At 40.8% G+C, this 21,304-nt stretch overlaps 2 protein-coding genes across 2 annotated transcripts in view; one reads left to right on the top strand and one right to left on the bottom strand.

Annotated features, from left to right (window-relative positions):
* The window catches only part of btbd7 (BTB (POZ) domain containing 7), a 34,486-nt gene extending 22,830 nt beyond the window's left edge, over positions 1–11,656 (top strand). The window contains exons 4-11 of the mRNA XM_054796150.1: positions 2,440–2,648; positions 4,075–4,150; positions 5,971–6,131; positions 6,234–6,377; positions 6,599–6,788; positions 6,973–7,151; positions 7,245–7,643; positions 8,977–11,656. Of these exons, the coding sequence (XP_054652125.1) occupies positions 2,440–2,648; positions 4,075–4,150; positions 5,971–6,131; positions 6,234–6,377; positions 6,599–6,788; positions 6,973–7,151; positions 7,245–7,643; positions 8,977–9,747 (2,129 nt within the window). The 3' untranslated portion in view covers positions 9,748–11,656. The remainder of the gene's footprint in view (positions 1–2,439; positions 2,649–4,074; positions 4,151–5,970; positions 6,132–6,233; positions 6,378–6,598; positions 6,789–6,972; positions 7,152–7,244; positions 7,644–8,976) is intronic.
* Positions 11,657–13,031: 1,375 nt separating this feature from the next.
* Positions 13,032–20,382, bottom strand: LOC129192288 (putative E3 ubiquitin-protein ligase UBR7). Its single transcript, XM_054796152.1, has 11 exons — positions 20,177–20,382; positions 19,856–19,989; positions 19,704–19,764; positions 18,947–19,042; positions 18,803–18,856; positions 18,621–18,726; positions 18,419–18,531; positions 16,496–16,684; positions 16,250–16,406; positions 16,104–16,165; positions 13,032–14,551 (listed from the first exon to the last, which is right to left on the bottom strand). The coding sequence occupies exons 1-11, from the start codon at positions 20,276–20,278 to the stop codon at positions 14,468–14,470; spliced, it is 1,158 nt and encodes a 385-aa protein (XP_054652127.1). The 5' UTR covers positions 20,279–20,382; the 3' UTR covers positions 13,032–14,467.
* Positions 20,383–21,304: the final 922 nt, after the last annotated feature.

The following is a 21,304-nucleotide window of genomic DNA, read 5'->3' as shown; positions in this document are numbered from 1 at the left end:
AGTCAGGTGCATACATTTCTACATTTATTTCATTGTTATATAGCCTACCTCAGAACACCTTTATTTTAATAACACATTTTTACAAATTGTGGCATTTATTGCAAAACAACTGTAAAAAATAACAGCTTACAATCAGCATTGTAACAACAATTATAAAAATAGAAAATGTATCAAATATACATATGCAACAGAAATAACAAGAAAACAAACTTGATAAACATCAACAAATGTATAAACCTTATCAAGCATCATTTTAAGGTTTAAAGACCTCCCTGTTTTGGCCTCGCTCTCCTCCTGTCATTGATGTTCTCTCTCAGATTCTTTTCGAAGTCCAGAATGTCATTTTGTTACATTTGACTTTTCCAAATTGGGATTGCATCTTTTGTGTGGTCCTGGAGTGCTGTGTGATGGAGCAGAAGCCTGACTTCAGTTGGCTCAGCATCTCCTTCAGGATTGACACATATGCATGATTGATGGGCTAAAACTAATAACTCATTTGAAATACAATAATAGTAATCGTAGTATAGAAATAGTGTTCAGAAAACAAATATAAAGTGATGGTAAAAAAAAAATAATAATAGATGGGACAATGTTAGATTCCAAAAGTTGAATAAACTTTGATAATCTGGTGTGCTGTTGTGCTGCCCACATATGGCGTTGTTGTTTACATGTTTTATTTCGCTCACTTCCTGACCATCGATAGTGTATGCTGAATACAATAAACATATCTTACCATGACATTTGTTGCTGGACTAGGGTGGCTGTAATTCACAGCAAACAGACTTCACTACAATGTGCTGCGTTACATGAGTTATTAGATAGGTAATATAAAACGCGAATGCCACAATACACTTCACTAATGTAGCTTACCCTCGTTAGCGAGCAATTCTAAAATACAACTTACAATTAACAGGCTAATGTGGTCGTTATCTAATCATTTATGGGATGCAGTGGACTGGAGTGAAGTTACGATATTGGTGTTAGTCGGCTAGTTATAACTAGCGACAACCAACAATTCAAAACATGGTGAATATTTGCACTGAGTTGCAAATGATTGAATATCTAATGGAACATGAGTGACGTTACTCTGAAAATCAATAATTATGCTTATTTACTTACATTTATATGTTTCTTTCGGTCTCTGATCTGCCGCTGAAGTGCTGTATCCGAGTAGACTCCATATACCTCTTCATTTGAAGTCTGGTCCCAGACCACACTTGGTTTCTAGGACTGTACACCCCTTAGCACTTAACCCTTACCCCTTGGTTTAAGGGGAATTGGGACACCACTTGATTCTCGTGTACGCGCAAAACCTAGGTGTAAGGGGTAAAACAAGGGGTAATGGGTAGAATTGGGGTTCAGCCTAAATAGCTTTTGCTAAGGTTTTGTACAATTACAACATTCACTTATGTGTATTTGCGTACACATTGATCATTATGTGATCCAAAACCAAATTTACTGATTCCAAAGTCAATGTTTCCAGTTTCCTCAAGTGTATGATCCAAGTGGTGGTGGAAATGCAACGTCATCCACTAACTCAAGACTAAGAATTTGGATGGCTATGTTAATCCAGAGCTCTTCTGATTGAATGCCAGACATATGAGCTTCTTGGTTATATCATCAGAGAGAAAGTAAGAGAGATGAAAAAGAGGGACAAAAGGCGTAGTCACACCATATGGACACAATATAGACACCAACAGGAACTGAAAGGAAGAAAATACACTGGAAATCCCCAAACACTCAACACTTAATTTTCCCAAACTGACACAATCATACAAGCTTTATTAACTGTACAGAAATGTTTGAAGTATAGTGTACTGTTTCCCCTACCATAGCACAAAATACAATTGTCTAAAATGTCTTGGTAAGATGAAGAATTAAGATTCAGAGGGCGTAGTCCTACTGTTGGTTGATTCATTTATTGATTAAGAGGTGTCTCTCAATACCTGGCGGATTTTGCATTCTGCTCTAAGCTGACTTGTGAGAATGTTTCCCATCCCCCCTGTGGTTTTCCAATGCAATGGTAATCCATGCACCTTTGTGTGTACACTTTTTCTATGTGTGTGTGTGTGTGTGTGTGTGTGTGTGTGTGGCATCTTTACTCAGGCGCCCCTGTTTATTCATCACATTTAAGATGAGGCAAAAAACACATCACGCTATCAAAGCCATTTCTGTGGGTCGGTGAGTAGCCGAGTTAAACCAACTCCCTGCTGTTCTGGTATGTGCTCTGATTTAAGAAACACAGTGAGGAGGATGTGGAGGTTACTTCAAAGAGACTCCCTGGTTGTGGGTGGATGTAAGGGGAAAAATACAAATGTGTGAATGGCTTCTTGCTTTCAGATGTTTACTACCTGAAACGCTTCAATCAAATCATTGGCGATTGCAGAAAAATGATTTGATTTATCTCACTGCCACTATTCTCTTGTTGTCTCCCCAAAGGCTGCGAGGACATTGTTGTGGAAAGCCTGTCTCTCGATTCACTCGTGCCCATCCTCAAGTGGAGCTCCCAACCCTACGGCTCCAAGTGGGTGCACAGGCAGGCCATGCACTTCCTCTGCGAGGAGTTCAGTCAGGTTGTCACCTCAGATGTTCTCTATGAGCTTGGCAAGGAACACCTTCTCAACGCAATCCAGTCTGACTACCTTCAGGTGAGCAAACACTGGTGATCTGTTTGTCTTATTTTACCATGGCCCGGGTTTCCCCTAGGAATTTTTGAAGCCGTGGTGGTGGGCTGCATGGGAGGCGGACTGCCGCCGTTGTGCCGTGCCGCTGCTACATATAGCATATATAAAATCTAACCGGTAAATTTTGCAACTACTATATGAAATACTCAAAATTTGTATTTCACATTCACAGTTTCAAAGTTTGAAGGTAATCAAAATAGTTGCTGCAGTAATTTAGTAATTTACAATTCAAATCAATATGGCAATAAAGATAATTACACTTAATTCCTTAGTTATAGTTGTGTACATAAACTGAGTAGTACGCCAGTGAAAATAGCTGCGTAGTGTTCATTATACATACACTTCATGTATCACATCCAGTTAGAATTTGCTATAAAACATTACAGATACTGTATAGGAGAAATTAAAAGGATTATGCAAAAGACAGTGCAGCTGAAGTCAAGGCAACAAATGAAAACACTTTCAGCAATGGGCACATTTTCCAATTCATCATGAAATAATAGTTTGACAAGTGAACTTGTAGAAAACACCGATTTCTATATTGGAGTTCATGAGGTGAAGCGCAGCCATGAAACAAGTGACTTTTTTCTTCTTTTTTTTGTACATAACTAGCCGCAACAAGTGAACGGATAACTTTTGTTACAGATATAGGCATCTTACCGCTCAGTTTATCCGTAATCGGAATAATAAAGATGAAAGTTGCTTTATCTTTGTGTGGATGCAGACATCAGTTCTCCACTTTTTTTTTTTTGCTCCCGAGACAAAAGAGCGAATCAGGATGGGCTTAATGTCAGCTGATTGATGTCATATGACTTCTACAAAGTGACGGTTGTGATGTGAGTGACATGCGACCAACACTATCTTTGCAATTGCCATAATGGGCACAGCTGATATAGCATATATGTCCATTCATATACTGTACTTTGTTAATAATGAAAGAATTAATTTAATTTAATTTCCAACGTGTGGCAACTTTTTATTTTGCTCTTATTTTACGATCCATTACATGTAGCGGAAACCCTGATGGCCTCAAATGGCATCTGAGGCATTTAGGAAGTCTCTTGCTCCCTAACACAGTTTTTAGTGCAGCATTCCCAAAGGAAAAAGCTTGGAACCCAGAAGCTGAGCTGTCATCAGTGCTGCCAAACTACTTAGGCCTCTGGCCAGACTCTTGAGGTGAAATGTTGTAATCCAACTACGCAAACAAGCCAACCAGGCTTGAACCTTTGCTGGAACACTGTCCCAACATGTTGCATTGTCACCTTATCCTCATTTAACAGCTTGTTTTTTTTCCTGACAATATCTGACCTTCTCCTCCTGATAATTATGTTGTGTCTTCCTGCACCCCTCCACCTCCTCCTCCTCTTCCTTTTTCTTGTCTCATTTGCAGGCCAGCGAGCAGGACATTCTCAAGTATGTTGTTAAGTGGGGCGAGCAGCAGCTTATTAAGAGGATGGCAGACAGGGGTAAGATAATACACTATAATTATTCTCCGAGCACAGCCGGCAATGATTCTGAGGACATTTCACACTTATCACAGCCTTTAAAATGCATTTAAAATTAAATCAAACAGAGCAAATTTTTATGTATAAAAGCCGACCTCTGCCATTTCCATTTTGTCCTCTTGGATCCAGAGAAATTATGATCTCAATGATACTTAGACCTATAGAGAGTCTACAAAAGCCTAAAAAATGACAACCTGATCGAGATCCTTCATGTGTCATGCTAAGTGGGATTACTAACTCACCCTGCATACAGTATTCAGCAAATTTCATTTCAATAAGTTTGATAGAGCTCATTTTATGACATTAAAAACATTTGTGATTATTTTAATTATGTCCAAGTATTGGAAATTGGGTGAGGAAAAAACAAAGAGGATACAATTACTCTATCTGTATACAAAGTACACCTCCTGTAAAGCTTTACAGGTGAATACAAAATCAAATATCTATAATAATATAATACACACACACGCGTGTGTACATATATTAGATATATATTACACACGAGTGTATATACAGTCATGGAAACAATTATTTGACCACCCACAAGTTACAATGGAATATGTCACATAGTTCAATTCGCAATTCCACATGTCCAAAAGGAGTAGGAAAAAGCAAAGCTTATTTAATCCATTTCACATCAATTGTGATACATTTATTGACTTCCTGTATTCCGATGTAGTCTTTACCAGTTGATACATGGGAAAATGATACAATGGAAAATGATAAGGTAATGTAGCAATGTGGTAATATAACCACCATAACCATAATAAATAAACCAAAGCTACCTTCAGCCTGAAATTAGCACTCAGTTTGCTCCAGGATTTATGTGGAAAGCTTTAAACTTCCTATGAAATTTATCACAAGCCAACTGCCAGGTAACATACGATGTATATGATACGTTAACACAACTTGTTGTAATTTACATTTGAAAGAATATCAGTGTAACCCGCCCTGTTTCACACTGCCCGCACCGGGGCTTGAACACAGGACCTTCGTAATGAGAGGCGAGAGCACTGACCACACGGCTAAAAGCCCAGATTGTCGGCCGCATGTTCAGCGCAGCTCTTAAGGCAGAGGGAGTGAGGTTTACCAACGTACACTTGCACAGCCTCACGGGCTGGCATCCGTTACATCAGTGTGATGAGCCTTCATATGCTGCTTGAAATTGCAGCCATATTTCTCTCTCTGCACAATGTATTCAGTTTTTCTTTTGGATCGATTATATTTACAATATATAATATAAGCACCAAAAGTGCTTCCATTGCCCATGTCACCAGCCACCGGCATGTTGAGCAGGAAGTGTGCTGTGTGCTAAGCTAGGATGCATTGCTACGTTTAGTTTTTGACTTAAAGATTACATACACAATAGGTAGAAATGTCATGCATTTTAAACGTCTGATAGACCACCCACTAACATTTTTGTCCAGTGTCGGCTCATCATCGAAAAATCACTCGCGACTCGTCACGTTTTAGTCATCAAAGGAGCCATGTTTAGCTTGTCACTGTCTTGTTTTCGTCATTAAAAAAGGTTTTGTCAACAAAATGATTTTGTTATCGCCATCGTTGACGGAAACAACACTGACCTTTAACCAAGCAAAGCTGATAAATGATAGCAGCATGTCATAGTGATGGTTCTGTAGTTTTATGCTGAAGCTCATTGGTCATTTTTGAAAGCTTAGCTAAATGACAGTTAGGGCTGAATTAACCAATATTGTGTTAAATAGGCCTCACCCTATCACCTGATGTAAGATCATGCTTTCATGTTCATATGTCTGCTGCAGAGCCCAATCTACTGAGCGGCACTGCCCACAGCGTTAACAAGCGAGGAGTAAAGAGGAGAGACCTGGACCCGGAGGAGCTGAAGGAGATCCTGTCCCCTCTCCTCCCCTTCATTCGAACCGAGCACATCCTACCCCCGCACAGCGACGTCCTCTCTGACGCAGTAAGCGCTCCTGTCCCACCTTTTCTTGTCTGTCTGGTTACAGTATGTCTTGGTGTTCTTTACACATTGAGCATGGATCCCATGCCCTTTTCTCGTCCACAGCTAAAGAGAGGTTTGATAAGCACCCCTCCGTCGGACATGCTACCCATGGCTGAGGGTGGGAAAGCCAATGCCTGGTTAAGACAGAAGAACGCCGGCATCTATGTACGACCTCGCCTCTTTTCTCCTTACGTGGAGGAGGCAAAGGTAGACTCACAAGCATCCATGCTGCGCTGCTCGCTCACCAGAAATAAACACTGCCTCAATCAATTTTATGTAAATTCCTTCTAATGAGCTCAGGGCCTTTTCAGAACCATGTCTTTTTATGAACATGCCAACAGCTCAGACTGTCATTATGAGATTGTCTGTCGATCAAGTGTAAAACAAGTTTTCACGTAATTCGCCATCTCTTTCCTGCTTTTCTGTAGTCAGTACTAGATGAAATGATGGTGGAGCAGACCGATCTGGTGCGCCTGCGACTTGTGCGCATGTCCAATGTCCCCGACACTCTCTACATGGTCAACAACGCCGTGCCACAGTGCTGTCACATGGTCAACCACCAGCAAATGTCCGTTAACTCAGCCGCCGCCCCATCAGTTGTGGCCAATGAAATCCCAGGTTTGTTGAGGAAGCTGTAGGTGAAACAGATTACTAAATATTCACTTTGAAGTCAAATGCAGTGGTGAGGCTTTGACTTTCTTCAATTGCCTTCCGCACAAATGCACACAGCTCTCAAGTGTGATTTAATTTCATATTTTTGCATGTTAATTATTATGTGTGTGCGTGTTTGTGTGTCTTCTAGTGCCGCAGCTCTCAGTGGTGAAAGAGATGATCCGCAGGCTTCAGGAACTGAGACACACGGAGCAGGTGCAGAGAGCGTACGCCCTCAACTGCGGCGAGGGCGCCACAGTCAGCTACGAGCTGCAGTTGCGAGTGCTCCGGGAGTTTGGTCTGGCAGACGGAGCTACGGAGCTACTACAGGTAAGTGGAAAAGCGGGACTTTTCCAAAGTTGGTAGAAAAGTTGAGGGGTGTACAAATACAAGTTTTTAAAATGTTGTCTCTCATCTTTTCAGAATCCTTACAAGTTCTTTCCTGATGAACGATTTGGAGATGAGAGTCCAATTCTGGCTCTGCGCCAGGTGGGTCGATGTCGTGTAAACAGCAGCCCAGCCATGGATAGCATGTTCACAGAGCTGGAAGGAGTAGCAGGCTTCCACCCTCCTCTGCCTCCTCCACCGCCACCGTACCACCCCCCTGCTACACCCAGCCATGCTCAGCTCAAAGGCACCTGGCGACCCCGCGTTCCAATGCCTACCCCCACCCGTTCCTTCTCCTACCCTTGCAACCGCACCCTGAGCCAGCGTCATGCAGTGGCCAAGCATGGTGGCTCGGACTACTCCTCCGTGCCCAGACCCCAGCCCCCAGACTGCACCAACCCGCAAGCTATGGGTTTGCTTTCAGAACAGCAAGCGGTGAGTGTGTCTGTTCTCGACTTTGTGTCCTGTGTTTTATTACAGGGGTTCCCAACCTTTTCAGCCACTCGACGTCAATCTTTATCCCTGTGTAGATGTATGAAAACAAAAGTTAACAGAACATGCATTCACTTATAAGGACAAACAAATAGCATTTCTCTTTACATTTGCTAGTAGAGTAGTACGTTTGCACAAAATCCTTGAAATTGCCACAAATGCGTCAAGGAGAGCACAAATTGAGGCCATGTTTACTTGCATGAACACGGCAATGTGTGCAACATTGTGCATTTACGCATGCACGTCACTTCCCCGATTTTTTGCACATTGGCAAGTCGATATTTGGGGTAATGTGAACCACCACATAAAATAGGGCCCAATTAAATCTGTTTTATTTTTTCCCAAATTGCAAATTTTCGAAATTCTGTTTTTTCTGTTTTCATTTTTTTTAATTCCATTTTTATTTTATTTATTTTACTTATTTTATCACTATACACTGTGTTTTTTTGTGTCAGTAAATAAAACGACTGTTAAATAAATGTAAAAATCCTTACGTTTATTGATGCAATACATCACTGGACAATTTTGCTCAGTATTTAAGAAACTGATGTTGCTACAAGAACTTTTTGTTGCTACAAAATCCTCAGCAAACGATCGTATCCGTGCTTATGGTTATAGCAGTTGTAGTTGCAGATGCAATTGCAATCCCTTTATTAATGTAAGCTATTTTTTTGCGACACCCTAGTTTTTTTTACAACTATTAGACAGGATGTGCGCCGCTCTTATTTTGAACCCTGGAAGTGTGGTGCGTGTTGAAAATGTATTTTGACTGTTGCTAAGTGAGATAGCTAGCTGGGTGCCTCTTGCAGCCGTGGCTGTCGTCCTTATTTGACATTACTTGCACGAAATCAGCGGGCATCCTAAAACGCCCGGTAACATGACCGAAAACACAACTCATACAGTCTTAGTGGGAGACACACAGCCGCATTAGCATGGTCCGCTAAACTAAGATAAGCAACTAAACTAAGCAAAGTCTTTGTTGTACAATTTGCAGCCACGCTTTAATTTGGCTCTTTTCATTAGCAGAACAGTACGGAGCACTGATGTCACTCAATGCAACTTTTGCATCAAAATTATTGGTTGTTAGAACACTGAAACGTTTTTCCATTATTTTTTCTGTAATTAATTGAAATGAATGCGTACCAGACCTAATTTGATTTCTAAACTGACAAGTAAATCCTGTATTGCAGCGGTTGGGAACCCCTGCTTTCATGTCTTCAATTGTTTATATTTAGTTCATGAAGTGCACTATGACAAGTTTGGGTCTTTATTGCAGATGGGCATGGAGCCAGTAATAAGGGAGTTCATGCCTGACATCGCACTGGGCGTCTCTGTCATGTCCCTGAGGGAACAGCACATGGCTGAGATGGACAGGGAAAGCCCTCACAGCCCCATGGCTCCCTCAGGCCATCACCTGCCCCATGGGCCCTGCCCCTCCATCCGTCACAACCACAGCCACACTCCTGGACATGGACACTCCTGCAAGAGACACGCTCCTGAACCCAAACTGGAGGCGCAAGCAGAATTCCCTGACCTGTATGATTTTTCCTGTCGTCCTTCATCTCCAGCCTCCACTCATCCTTTGCCTACATTCGCTGGACCAGATATTTACAGCCACAGCTGCACCCCCTCCACACCATTCACCCCCACCTATATCACTGACTCTCAGTCCCAGGGCCATGCACAGGGACGAACTGGGCCAGACCCGCTACGACTGGATGTCCTCAGTATGACCTCTCAGAGACATGATGTGATTAGCCCCTCGGGGGTCCAACCTAGGATGGGACACATGCCTAGGGGGCGTTCAAATGAGACAGACCTGACTCATGGCTTAGGCCATCTGCGGTCACCTAGTGGAAACATGGACAGCTATGAGGACAGACTGGCTGGACCTAGAGACACTCCCGAGGAGATGGTTCTTGGTGTGGAGTCATCAGGCCCGGGGCCACTTCAACAGCCTCACAGGAACAGTATCAACGAGGACATGGCCAGAGATCGCAGGTCACCCAGCAAGGCTGACTACCCTTACAAAAAATCTGCACTTTAACCTGAGTTGAGGACCAGCAATTGAATTTAAAAAAAAAAAAAAAAAAAAGGGAATGACTGACTGCCTATTGTATTGAATGGTCAAGCACTAATTGTGTGTGTGTGTGTGTGTGTGTGTGTGCGTGTGTGTTGAAGAGAAGCTGAAGGTAGGAAAGGTGATCAGTGGTTGCTATTTATAGGATGTGTCCTTTTTGTCCTACCTCTGCCACACGACTCCATCCATCACACAGTCAGAAAAATGGTCAGAAGAAGAGCTGAAGGGCATGCGGTTCATCTCAGCACCGTGTCAATCCTGCAGGTAACGACACTTAATGTAGCCAAGTCATAAAGCGGTGGTCAAACAAAGACTGCATTCATGTTGCCTGTTGATAACAATCTCCATTTACAAAAGGTCACATCATCTACAAGAGAACATTGCGATAAAACCACATGTAAATATGTCCACCTGTCGTCTTCTGTGATTTTTTGTTTCCTGTAGCATTCGACCATTGTGGTTCTGGCTCATGCACACAAAAAGGCGAAATCAGATCCGACGGAAGTAGGTCATCGGAGCTCGTCTTTCCCTCAGTCTGATAACTGCCAGGTTAAAGCGATCAGAGCACAACCTGGTGTTTCCTGTAGTTTGAGCAAGTTCATTACTGAGATCCAGCAGTGGGTGCCATGGCAACCGACATGCTGTTATCAAATGTAGTAGTGGGTTATTGCTGCTGTGTGTCTGTGTGCAACATCACACATGTAAAGGTGTGGTGACAGTCTCAGTACTGTACTCTGTTTGTACATATCACCAGAAATGAGCACAGCGGCCCAGGTGATGGCACTCCTTCCTCGTTATCTAATAGCATCAAATCATCAAATCGTAAAGCCTTAACCAGTGCTCAGAATATTCCATTTCAGCTACTTTTGATTCACTGCTCTATGATGTCATTTATATTGCAAACCCTTGTTGATTTGCTCAATTGACTGACTGTTCACAAACGAACACAAAAAACTGTGGAGTTAGCGTTCATCCAGTAAAGTGGTTAGCAGCAGTTGTAGCTCCAGAACCATGCAAGTACACGACTGAAAGCCTGTTAGCGCCAGCAGAAGCTCACACGCCAGCATGACTCTCACATTTTAAGGGAAAAAGGAACAAAAGCAGTTTTGTCTCGATTTGAAAGAATGTACATAAATGAAGATCAGTGTGTCCCGATTTGATCGCATTTTAATGGTTGTGTTCATGCAACACGGTGTACTTTCTGTCCTGTCATGAAATCTCACTGCGAATATGTCTGAGAATTATTTGAAGTGTTCTGCATTTGAGGCAATTTGCTCGCTATTGTAAGTGGTGTGGATTTTCATGTTGTTTTTTAATTTCTTTATTGTACAAGAGGAATGTGAAAGGAATCTGAATGAGAAAGATCATTTTCCCCGTGTAAATTGCATCACCGGGAAAAAATGCAAAACTTCAGATTCCTCATATTCATGTTGTGTAGTTAACTTTTCCAGGGCGGCATTCCATTGAATAACAGTGGTTGTTTTGCTCTTCGCTGTAGAGAGGACAGTGCCTTCCCCGCCTGCAGCTGGGTTTTTATTGGAGACTTTGATGTCTATGCAAGCTCTTTTCTACCATCTTACCAGCCTGCATCTGATAGTTGTAGCTCCTTTTGTGTACATAGATGTTATTTAGCACCTTTTTTTGTTTGTTTTTTATTTTTTTTGGAATTGAATCACCCGATATGTTTTGATCTCTTGTGTTGGATTCTAGCAGGTACATTGTACTTGTATGGTATCTTAGGAATCAATGTTTTTAGACTGATATATGTTGCATTTAGTTTCACCGAATCTATTTTTCTATTGGCACCTCAAAAGGTGCACAACAGTGGTCGTCTTTGGCATCCTCAAAAATAAACTGATTTGATATTATGAATTCACTTATGTTGAATTGGTTTTGTTGCGCATTCCCTCTCACAATGACATTGCTGGTGTTGCTTCACATGGCACTATGGTAAGCCTTTTTGACACAACTGAACGTTGCGTTTTTTTAAATGAAACCTTTTATCATTAAGGGAGAAAAAATCCAAACATGGCCCTGTGTGAAACAGTGAATACTCCCCCATTAAAACATAACTGAGATTAATTAAAATCTATCAGTCTGGAAAAGATTATAAAGCCTGAGTGCCATTATCCACAAATGGCGAAAACATGGAACAGTGGTGAACCTTCCCAGGAGTGGATTAAATTACCCCAAGAGTGCAGCTACGACTCATCTAAGAGGTCACAAAAGACCCCACAACAACATCCAAAGAACTGCAGGCCTCGCTTGCCTCAACTAAGGTCAGTGTTCATGACTCCACCATAAGAAAGACACTGGGCAACAATGGCCAGCATGGTAGAGTTCCAAGACCAAATCCACTGTTAGACAAAAAGAACATTAAGGCTTGTCTCAATTTTGCCAGAAAACATTTTGATGATCCCCAAGACCTTTGGAAAAAATACTATGACGAGACAAAAGCTGAACTTTCTCGAAGGTGCGTGTCCCATTACCTCTGGCATAAAAGTAACACCACATTTCAGAAAAAGAGCATCATACCAAAATATATACGTATGGACAGTAAAATATGGTGGTGGTAGTGTGATGGTCTGGGGTTGTTTTGCTGTTTCAGGACCTGGAAGACTTGCTGTGATAAATGGAACCACGAATTCTGCTGTCTACCAAAAAATCCTGAAGGAGAATGTCCGGCCATCTGTTCGTGACCTCAAGCTGAAACAAACTTGGGTTCTGCAGCAGGGCAATGACTTAAAACACACCAGAAAGTCCACCTCTGAATTGCTGAAGAAAATCAAAATGAAGACTTTAGAGTCGCCAAGTCAAAGTCCTAACCTGAATCCTATTGAGATGCTGTGCCATGACCTTAAAAAGGCGCTTCATGCTGGAAAACACTCTAATGTGGCTGAATTACAATTCTGCAAACAAGAGTGGGCCAAAAATTCCTCCACAGCGCTGTAAGAGACTCATTGCAAACGCTTGATTGCAGTTGTTGCTGCTAAGGGTGGCCCAACGAGTTATTAAGTTTAGGGGGCAATCACTTTTCCACACCGGACCATGTAGGTTTGGATTTTTTTTCTCCCTTAATAATAAAATGTTTCATTTAAAAACTGCATTTTATGTTCAGTTGTGTTGTCATTGACTAATATTTAAACTTGTTTGATGATCTAGAAACATGTAAGTGTGACAAAAATGCAAAAAAATAAGAAATCAGGAAGCAGGCAAACACTTTTTTACACCACTTCTAAATGCCAAAAAAATTAAGCAAGCAAAACACGTAATTTACTTCGACAGAATGGCATCCAATGATTCTTACAGAGCTTTGTAATTGCAGATAATGTCATTTATGAGCAGGAACTTTAGGAAGACCCGTCAACACACAGGTTTGTTCTGCTGGTGCTCTTCTTTTCTGCAGGAATTAGTTGTCTATACAGTATGTGTCCTATGATTGGCTGGCAACCAGTCCGGGGTGTACCCCGCCTCTCACCTGAAGTCGGCTGGGATAGGCTCCAGCATGCCCCCGCAATCCTAGTGAGGATAAGCGGCATAGAAAGTAGATGGATGGATGGATGAAACACGAATCGTAAAACCACATATTTTATGGTAATAAGCACTGAAGGGCAGTCGGAGGACGCAGGTGAGTCAGAGCCTCACCAGTCATGATGAAAAAATTTAAAAAACAATAATAAATTGTTGAATTTGCACATTTCCTATGAATAAATGAATAAATTTGACTTCCAAGATGGAGTGTTATATACCCAAGCTCACCATGAGGTGATCAGACTTTTACAACAAAGTATCAGAACTTTTCCTGGAGAATTCTGCATGTACTTCACGTACAGATAATAAAAAATAAATAAATCATGGGACTAAGAAGTATTTTAAAAACATTTGAAGACATTTTTTTTGACAACTGTGAATTATTTTCTTTTTCTTGCTATCCTCCTAACGAGCAACCTGCATTAACAGAAAAAACCCTCCAAGAGAGTCAGTGCCTCACCAGCCATGAAACTGGTAATAAGAGTATAAGATAGTCTTACAATGACTTATATCTTAATACAAATATTAAATTATTTAAACTAAGAGTACATTTGAGGCGAGATGTGAAGAATTCAGTGTATACTTTCATTTAGTATGAACGTAACGTTTCACGTAAGTTATTTGACCTTACCTACAGTGTAAAGTATGTGTCAGTAATGGTAATGTGGATAAATCACAATATGCCAGCTACCATTTGAATGGTGAATTTAACACTCTGGGCTCATGATAGTGAAAAAGTGAGTGACTCATCAGCCACTGACATCACTGCGTCAAATGAAGAGTTTCTCAGGAGAAGAGTTCACATTTGTCTTTACTAAATGCCTCCAGGACATACCTCTCTCTCTCGCTCTCTCCATGTAAACAATTAAGCAGCATGTGTCTTTAACAGACTCCCCCCCCCAAACATCCAGCACTGAAACAAAATTGGTCACAAATGCACATGCAAGAAATAGCAACTAGTCACGACTGTTTTCTCAGCTTCAAGGGTAAGGCATCTTTAACAGAAACATACACCACAAATGTGATGATGATGCTTTTCACTATTTGTTCCAACTTCATTGCTTGCAGCATAAACACCCCTTTTGTTCATTCACAGTTTTATTCCAAGCACCACATGGCGGCAGAAGCAGAAGCAGCATAGACGTCCTCCATTTGGTCACTGGTAGCCTGTGTTGATTCTGCGTCTTTTTCTAGCCTGTAGCTCCTCAAAAAGCTGATGTACAGCTTCAGGAGTAACCACCTGAGAGAGACAGAATGAATGGATCAGCAAAGGAGCATTTGAACACAATAGACTGACATTCCAAAAAAAATGCAGCTCTTAAGCTTATATATAAAGTAATGGTGTGCAAACTGTGTGATTACAAACACTTAAAAAAAACACACACACAATTAGGTCAAACAATTCATTGATGAACTATTTTGGTATTGAATTAATTCTTATTTGATTTAAGAATGTAAATATCCTCAGATTTCAGCCACTCAAATGTGTTTTTTTTTAAATTCCTTAGTCATTCTTGTTTTAGGCAAAACAAGATATTCACACACATCAGCTTTGACTTTGGAAAACAGTGGTCGACATTTTTGCCTTTTTTCTGATATGCTGAGAATCAAACCACTAACTGTTTGCCTTTGGTTCATATCGATTTGGTGCGTCTAGGGCCTAACCGATTACTCGACTAATTGAACTTCGGACTAATCAACTATGAAAATAATCGTTAGTTGTATCCCTTTTGCAGTCGTCCCTCGCCACATTGCGGTTTGAATTTCATGGCTTCACTCTCAAATTTTTCAAACATATTAATGAATAAATATTGTTTTGTGATTGAATACAACCTGTTAAAAATAATAATTACATGCATATTAAAGCAAATTGTACGTATTTTTGCCTACATTAAGCATTTTCAAGCACAAAAATGACAAAAAAAACCCCAAAATAGAATACAAATACTTGTACAAGGAATCAAGAAGACATTCAAATTGTGAAAGTAGTATTCAACATTGGTCACTACGTGTCAGTAATTGTTTGGTGAAACAAGCACCACCAGTCTTGATCACCGGAACAACAGGCTTTTATTGCAGGTTTAAATGATCTAAAAACAGGCACAATAATAACAACAACATATTAATAACAATAATAATAATAATAACCTAATAACACAAGCTATTGTTGCGGCCATAACCCATGACAAGCTAAAACTCAACTCTGAATGCGTGACATCACTTCCTGTCCTCCACCCATTGTACTCCCCTACTAGCACCGGAACAAATTCACTGCGACACACATGAGCACGAGTTTCATTTATGTCTTAAATGGCTTATTTGTCTCATTACTATATTGGGTAATCCGAGTGTAAAGGTGACTATAGGGCTCGAAGAATGTTTAAAATTTATTTAGAAGATTATTTATACCATAACTATGAAAATATTCCATTTATAACAAAGGAATTCTACTTGGTAGAAATTCACTTATCACAGTCGGGTTTGGAACCAATTAACCACGATAAATGAGGGATTACTGTATAAAGTATTACTATTATTATTTATTCACTTGTTTACAGGATTTTTTTTGTGTGATAAGATGATTTACATTATATTTCTTTTTTTTAATTATTGAATTGTAATTTGTTAACCATGTAAATTGAGTGACACGTTATATTGCCGTTTGGGTGGTTTCTATGGGGGGAAAATGTATTTTAAATTTGAACAAATCGTATTGCGTTCAACCTCAGAGTTTGGTTTGTATTCAACTAAGCAGGTACAGTATTACAATACACACCAAGTGACATGCTTACCCTTTTTTCTGCAGCACATTGGTGCAAAAATGCTGTGATTGCAGTTGTCAGCTCTTTGTAGCCTAAAAAGGCAAAACCCACAATTAATACAGTAAGATCACACAGATATCGTTATTGCAATGACACCATATCCATCTAGCGCTCACCATAAATGAACTCTAGCTGCTGTACTCTGGTCATTGAACTCGTCACTGCCATAAGCGGGTGCTGCCCAAACGGCTCGTCCAAGCCTCTGTTCTCATAGGCTAGAACCGAGTCTGACTCGTCCATAAGGAAGTGCACCTGCGCAGCTACGTATGCCCTCTGTGTGCACACATGTGACGCATTAGATAATCGATCATTCTGTACCTGATGGGCACAAGGCAAGGGTTGGTGTGACGATAGGGACTCACCTTGCAGCTCGTGCAGGTGCACAGCTCAGAGCGCCAACTGTAAGGCCAGAACACAGCTCCTCGTCTTGGTCTCTCCGCATTCTGGGCCTGGAGAGCTTTCAGCTTGCAAGCCGTCGTTTTGCTCTCTCCGGGGCTAGCTGTCATGTCATCATGGCTCCGTTTACAAGGAAAGCTCCTGGTTTCTGCTCCCTAACGCAAGACAAGGCTGAGTTACAGCACGACACCGCAACTGTGCAGATTCACCCTGCGACGGCGAGATGATTGGGCGATGAAAAGGAACAGTTTACAGTAAGCTGTCGTGTGAAGCTCAGCCAAAGCTGTCTGCAGAGCCAGAGAAGCAGGGCCTTGTGGGTCACATCTCCTCTAATTACCCAAAAGAAGGGCAAGAAACAGGAGCTCAAGGCCTGCTCTCTGGCCTGTGACGTTGCTCTCCTGCGCCATCTAGCGGTAGACAGGGTAACCGCAAAGCAGCTGCCACATCCGACGATGACAACACACAAGGCAAAAGCACTGACAAACATGAGCCTTGTGCCACATGAATCCACCATAACTTCTTCATTATACAGTCATGCCTTTGAAAGACTTCCACATCACACAGGAATATAGAAATAGAACCGCAAGATGTACGTGCCAGGTACCAGAACTGTGTGTTTACATCTCGCTGTTCATAAACATGTAAAATATTAAGGTGGGTATTTTCTCATCACCGTTAGTTAATCAAAGAAAAATAACATTATTGGCATGGGCCAATAATGTTTCATTTTAGTGCAAAACAAAGCATTTTGGTCCACTTTTCTTAAAATCTTTCCACATTTTCCTTCATGTTTATGGATATTTACCGCCAAAATGCAAATTTCCAAAAAAGCAAAAATGCATACACTGGACAAATTTGGAGTCAAAGTGAATTTCAATTTGTTGGCTGGTAATGACACAAGAAAGCCACAAAAGGCTGTAAGAGATTGAGTTAACACAAATTAACCATAAAAACGATTACTATTTTCTTATTTACATGTATTCTCTTTCTCAATACATGCATGTCCAATGTTCTTAATGTATAACGCTGTTCTAGAACAGGGTCTTCAAAGTGTGAGGCGGGAGGTACAGTACCAGAAAACCACTGGTAAAAAATAAAGAATAAAACATTTTTCAATCCTGCTAAGATAACGTCAAGGCAAAATGAATAAATGTTTAATTCCTATAGATATTGAGCAAAAAACTTCACAAAGAAATTCCATTTTTGGGTTTTAAGGGAGGCCCCAACTGTATTATAGTTCTCTGAGGGGAGGCTACCTGCACCACACTTTGAGAACCCCTGGTCTAAATGATGACAGAACTTACCTGCATTCTTCATTGCATTTCCTCAAAACTGCATAAATATGATCAGCCTTACAACCTTCTTGGCTAAAAACCTATCCCACAAATACAAATTCACTTTAAACCCAATATTTGCAGGCGATGGGAACAGTTTGGTACTGTACCTGATAGAGAAGCTCTGTAAAATATTGAGCTACATTCTTGTTTTATAGCGCAGCTTTTTTAATGTGAGGCGCCAGAGGACTTCAGGGAAGTTGAAACAGCTTGAGAAAGATAAAGAACATGTATAAACTTGCTAACGGCAAAAAATGTTTGACTTTTAGTTCCTATGATGAGGGAGGCGGCAGAAAACAGCCCAGTATTTCGACGTCGGACTCAGAATCTCTGGGATATTCTTAAACAATCATCTTCTTAAAAAAGGCTATTGTTGTAGTTGGGATATTTTTCCAAAAGCGTAAACGTTAAACAGCAGCATAGCAGAACAATAGCTATATTTCTAGTGTTTAATATCAGGGCTCCGGGAGTAAGGGAGGCAATGACTGCAGGTATAATACCAAAGAGGGAATATTCTGTCCAAATGACAGTAGTTAAACTAATAACAGGTCCTACCTCCTGCTTCTTGGGCTCCAGACTTGTGGAAGGTTCTTCATCTCTAATTTTACTTGCGTCTTGACGTATTTCCTCTCCTTCCACATCACCCTCTTCATCCTTCTCGGGTGAAACTGAAAAGGAGACAGGTATGTTAAAGTTCACCGTGCAACATGTTTGCACTTGCCGTCTTTGGTCTTGACGCCTGCAAAGAGAGGATCACCTGCAAAGTGGGCAGCGTACGTCCACAAGAAAGGAGCCTTGTTCATGCAGGCCTCGCATACCATCTCCTGCAGCTCCTCCGGCTCCACCATCGTGCACTGTAGATGCTGTTCAAATGAGTCAAATGTCATCAGATAAACGCTCATCGAGAATGCACGCAGCTACAAAACAGCTGTCCTTTACCCTCGTGTGAAACCAGTCCTCACAGACGACACACTGAATCATCTCATCGTTGACCTGTGGAGAAATCACATTTGTTTTAATGTGACAAGTTTAAAATGTCAAAACAATCAAATGTGGCTTTACAGATAAATAATTAGGCAATACCTGATCATCCGTGTCTGGATACGGCCGGTCACATGTGCAGTAGCAGCCGGAGAAGTTGTGACTATAAAGGTTTTTCACGTTTTCCTTATCTTTGGCCTGCCGGTGGAGAGTATAAACATGATGAGCTAACATGCAACATTACCATCATTTACAAAAGGTAATAAAGCTCTTTCTTTATTCAAACAGTCAAAAGAGGTGTTAATATGTTTATTATGGGTGTTAGGGCTGCACACAAAAAAAATGCGATTTCGATTCACACTAGCATGCGATCTAATTTCTAAATATCAACCTTTTTAAAAAAAAAAATATATATATATATATATATATATATAAATAATTACTTCACCAGCGGCTTCACAAACAAACACTGCAGTTTTACTCAGAGGTTGTCACAGCATGACAGCTGACACATCCTCCTCACTCGCCACGTAGAAAAGCAAATCAGCCAGGGTGAATTAGCCTCACTGCCCTGGCCAGTAAGGCACGTTGGCTATCATTCTTCCACTTAAGGGAAAGGCGAACGCAATATTTAATTGTCTTTTATTTTGATTTGTCTTCATCACATGCAAAAGCTGTTTTTAATACTTTGGTAACCTTGTTCAGCTACATTAGGTGGCCAAAATATTACTTAATGAAGTATTGTTTTGTTTATAGATGGCAGTATTTTTTTCCCACATGGCTGTTATATCAGATTCCATTAGAATGTGCAAGTAGTTGGTCTTTGAGACAAATTTGGGAGGAGGGGGGGGAAAGTCACCGGAATGAGCTGACATCGGAAATCCCCAAACTTGCTGTTTCCACAATCACAGCGAAAATTTCTGTGGAGTAAATAGCAAAAAGAGAAGGTTAATAAGCATGTCGCGACACAACCATTGTTTATTTCTCGTATGTGTGTGTGTGCGCGTGTACCTTTTGGTATATAGTTCAAAGATATCATGCCCATCATGGCACTTGTTGGCACAAGCCAGACAAATACCAGCTGGCTCTGCAGCATTGTGGGTGCATGTGTTGCATGCAAACACAGCCTGCCTCTTCACGTAGCCCTGCAACAACACACACACAGATTAAGTAAACAGGCCACTAAACTATTCGTATTTAATCAAACTACACTACATATCATTTCACCATCAAGCGTATAGATGTGACAGATGTGAGATTCTCTTGCTTGGGAAATACAATGGTGCATGCACATTCCTTTGCTTGGGTGTAAGACAAAGGACATGTTCTTACCCGGGAATAAGAGCAGTTTTCTGGGTCACTTCCGGCCAGCACGCACAAAACGCTCTCAAGATCCTCCTCGTTTGCAAGTAGGTCATCAAGTTGGGCCTCCATTGTGTTTGTCTCTGCCACAGTGGAAAAGAAAACCGACGTTAAACGAGCGCGAAATTCAGCACACAATACAGTAGTTTGCGTAAAACAATGTTATAGTTCCGGGCGGGAGTTTGGGGCAAATACCACGCGGCGGAAGTGACATCACAGTAACGCTGTTCAAATCAATCGGTCCGTATTTGTTTTACAGTAATGTTTAAACTTTTGTGCTAACAGCATGCACAATTGAAACAATGTCTGTTTTCAATGTATTTCATGGCAGTGGTTTTAACATTTATGTATGATTGGCGGATGTGTTTCAGAATTTCCCCAACAGAGGGCGCTACTACTACTTGCTAGTTAGCTTGTCGACGTTGGTGTTGCAGTAGAAATATGCTCGGTTAGGATATTTGAGTAACAGTCTTGTGTACAACAAAATTATGTATTAAAAGTATTATTCTTACAGTTAATGTAAAGAAAAATAAGTTATATGTGAATACCTTATTCAGTTGTAATTTTGACATAATGTACACCTTTTATTTTTTTAATGTGCATCTCAACAATTGCAGTTGTTATAGCTAAACATTTGTGTGTTTGTGGAAAAACTCATGAATGACAAAACTATCTTTCTATAAATGCGTTGGACAGATCATTGCTGTGTTTCAGAATTAAACTTCATATTCAGCCTAGTTGCATGCATAACGACTTTAGTGCTCTTAATTCCACAGAGGCCCTCTACAATCTGCATGTCTGTGTCCCTCATTTTATACATGAGCTTGGACAATCAGCACCAAAGGCTGAACTTCTCTGAGCACGTTTAGCTGCCTTTATAAGCAAAGGGAAATTTGAGTATACAGTTGTAAACAGATCAATTAGGGTACTTTATTTTGCGACAAAAATTATTTTTTGGTCACTTTATAAACAGGGCAATTTAGTCGAAAATGAGGCAGAAGCAGATGTTGAATGCATATGAACAGAATAAAAAAAAGAAAAATAAAGGAAGTATGGATTTGATTTTTCCGAGCTGCCATGGAGGCATCACCAGCCTCC

Source organism: Dunckerocampus dactyliophorus, chromosome 13 (genome assembly GCF_027744805.1).
Source record: "Dunckerocampus dactyliophorus isolate RoL2022-P2 chromosome 13, RoL_Ddac_1.1, whole genome shotgun sequence".
NCBI lineage: Eukaryota > Metazoa > Chordata > Actinopteri > Syngnathiformes > Syngnathidae > Dunckerocampus > Dunckerocampus dactyliophorus.
Note: the sequence above shows the minus strand (reverse complement) of the source record. Positions and strands in the feature narration are given on the sequence as shown.

Excerpts from the sequence above, each read along its gene's own strand:
- LOC129192288 (XM_054796152.1), bottom strand. The coding sequence starts at position 20,278 with ATGGAGGCCCAACTTGATGACCTACTTGCAAACGAGGAGGATCTTGAG. Across the intron at positions 18,727-18,802 it reads AGGACTGGTTTCACACGAGG|CATCTACAGTGCACGATGGT; the intron begins GTAAAGGACAGC and ends TCATTTGAACAG. Across the intron at positions 18,532-18,620 it reads GTACGCTGCCCACTTTGCAG|TTTCACCCGAGAAGGATGAA; the intron begins GTGATCCTCTCT and ends TCTCCTTTTCAG.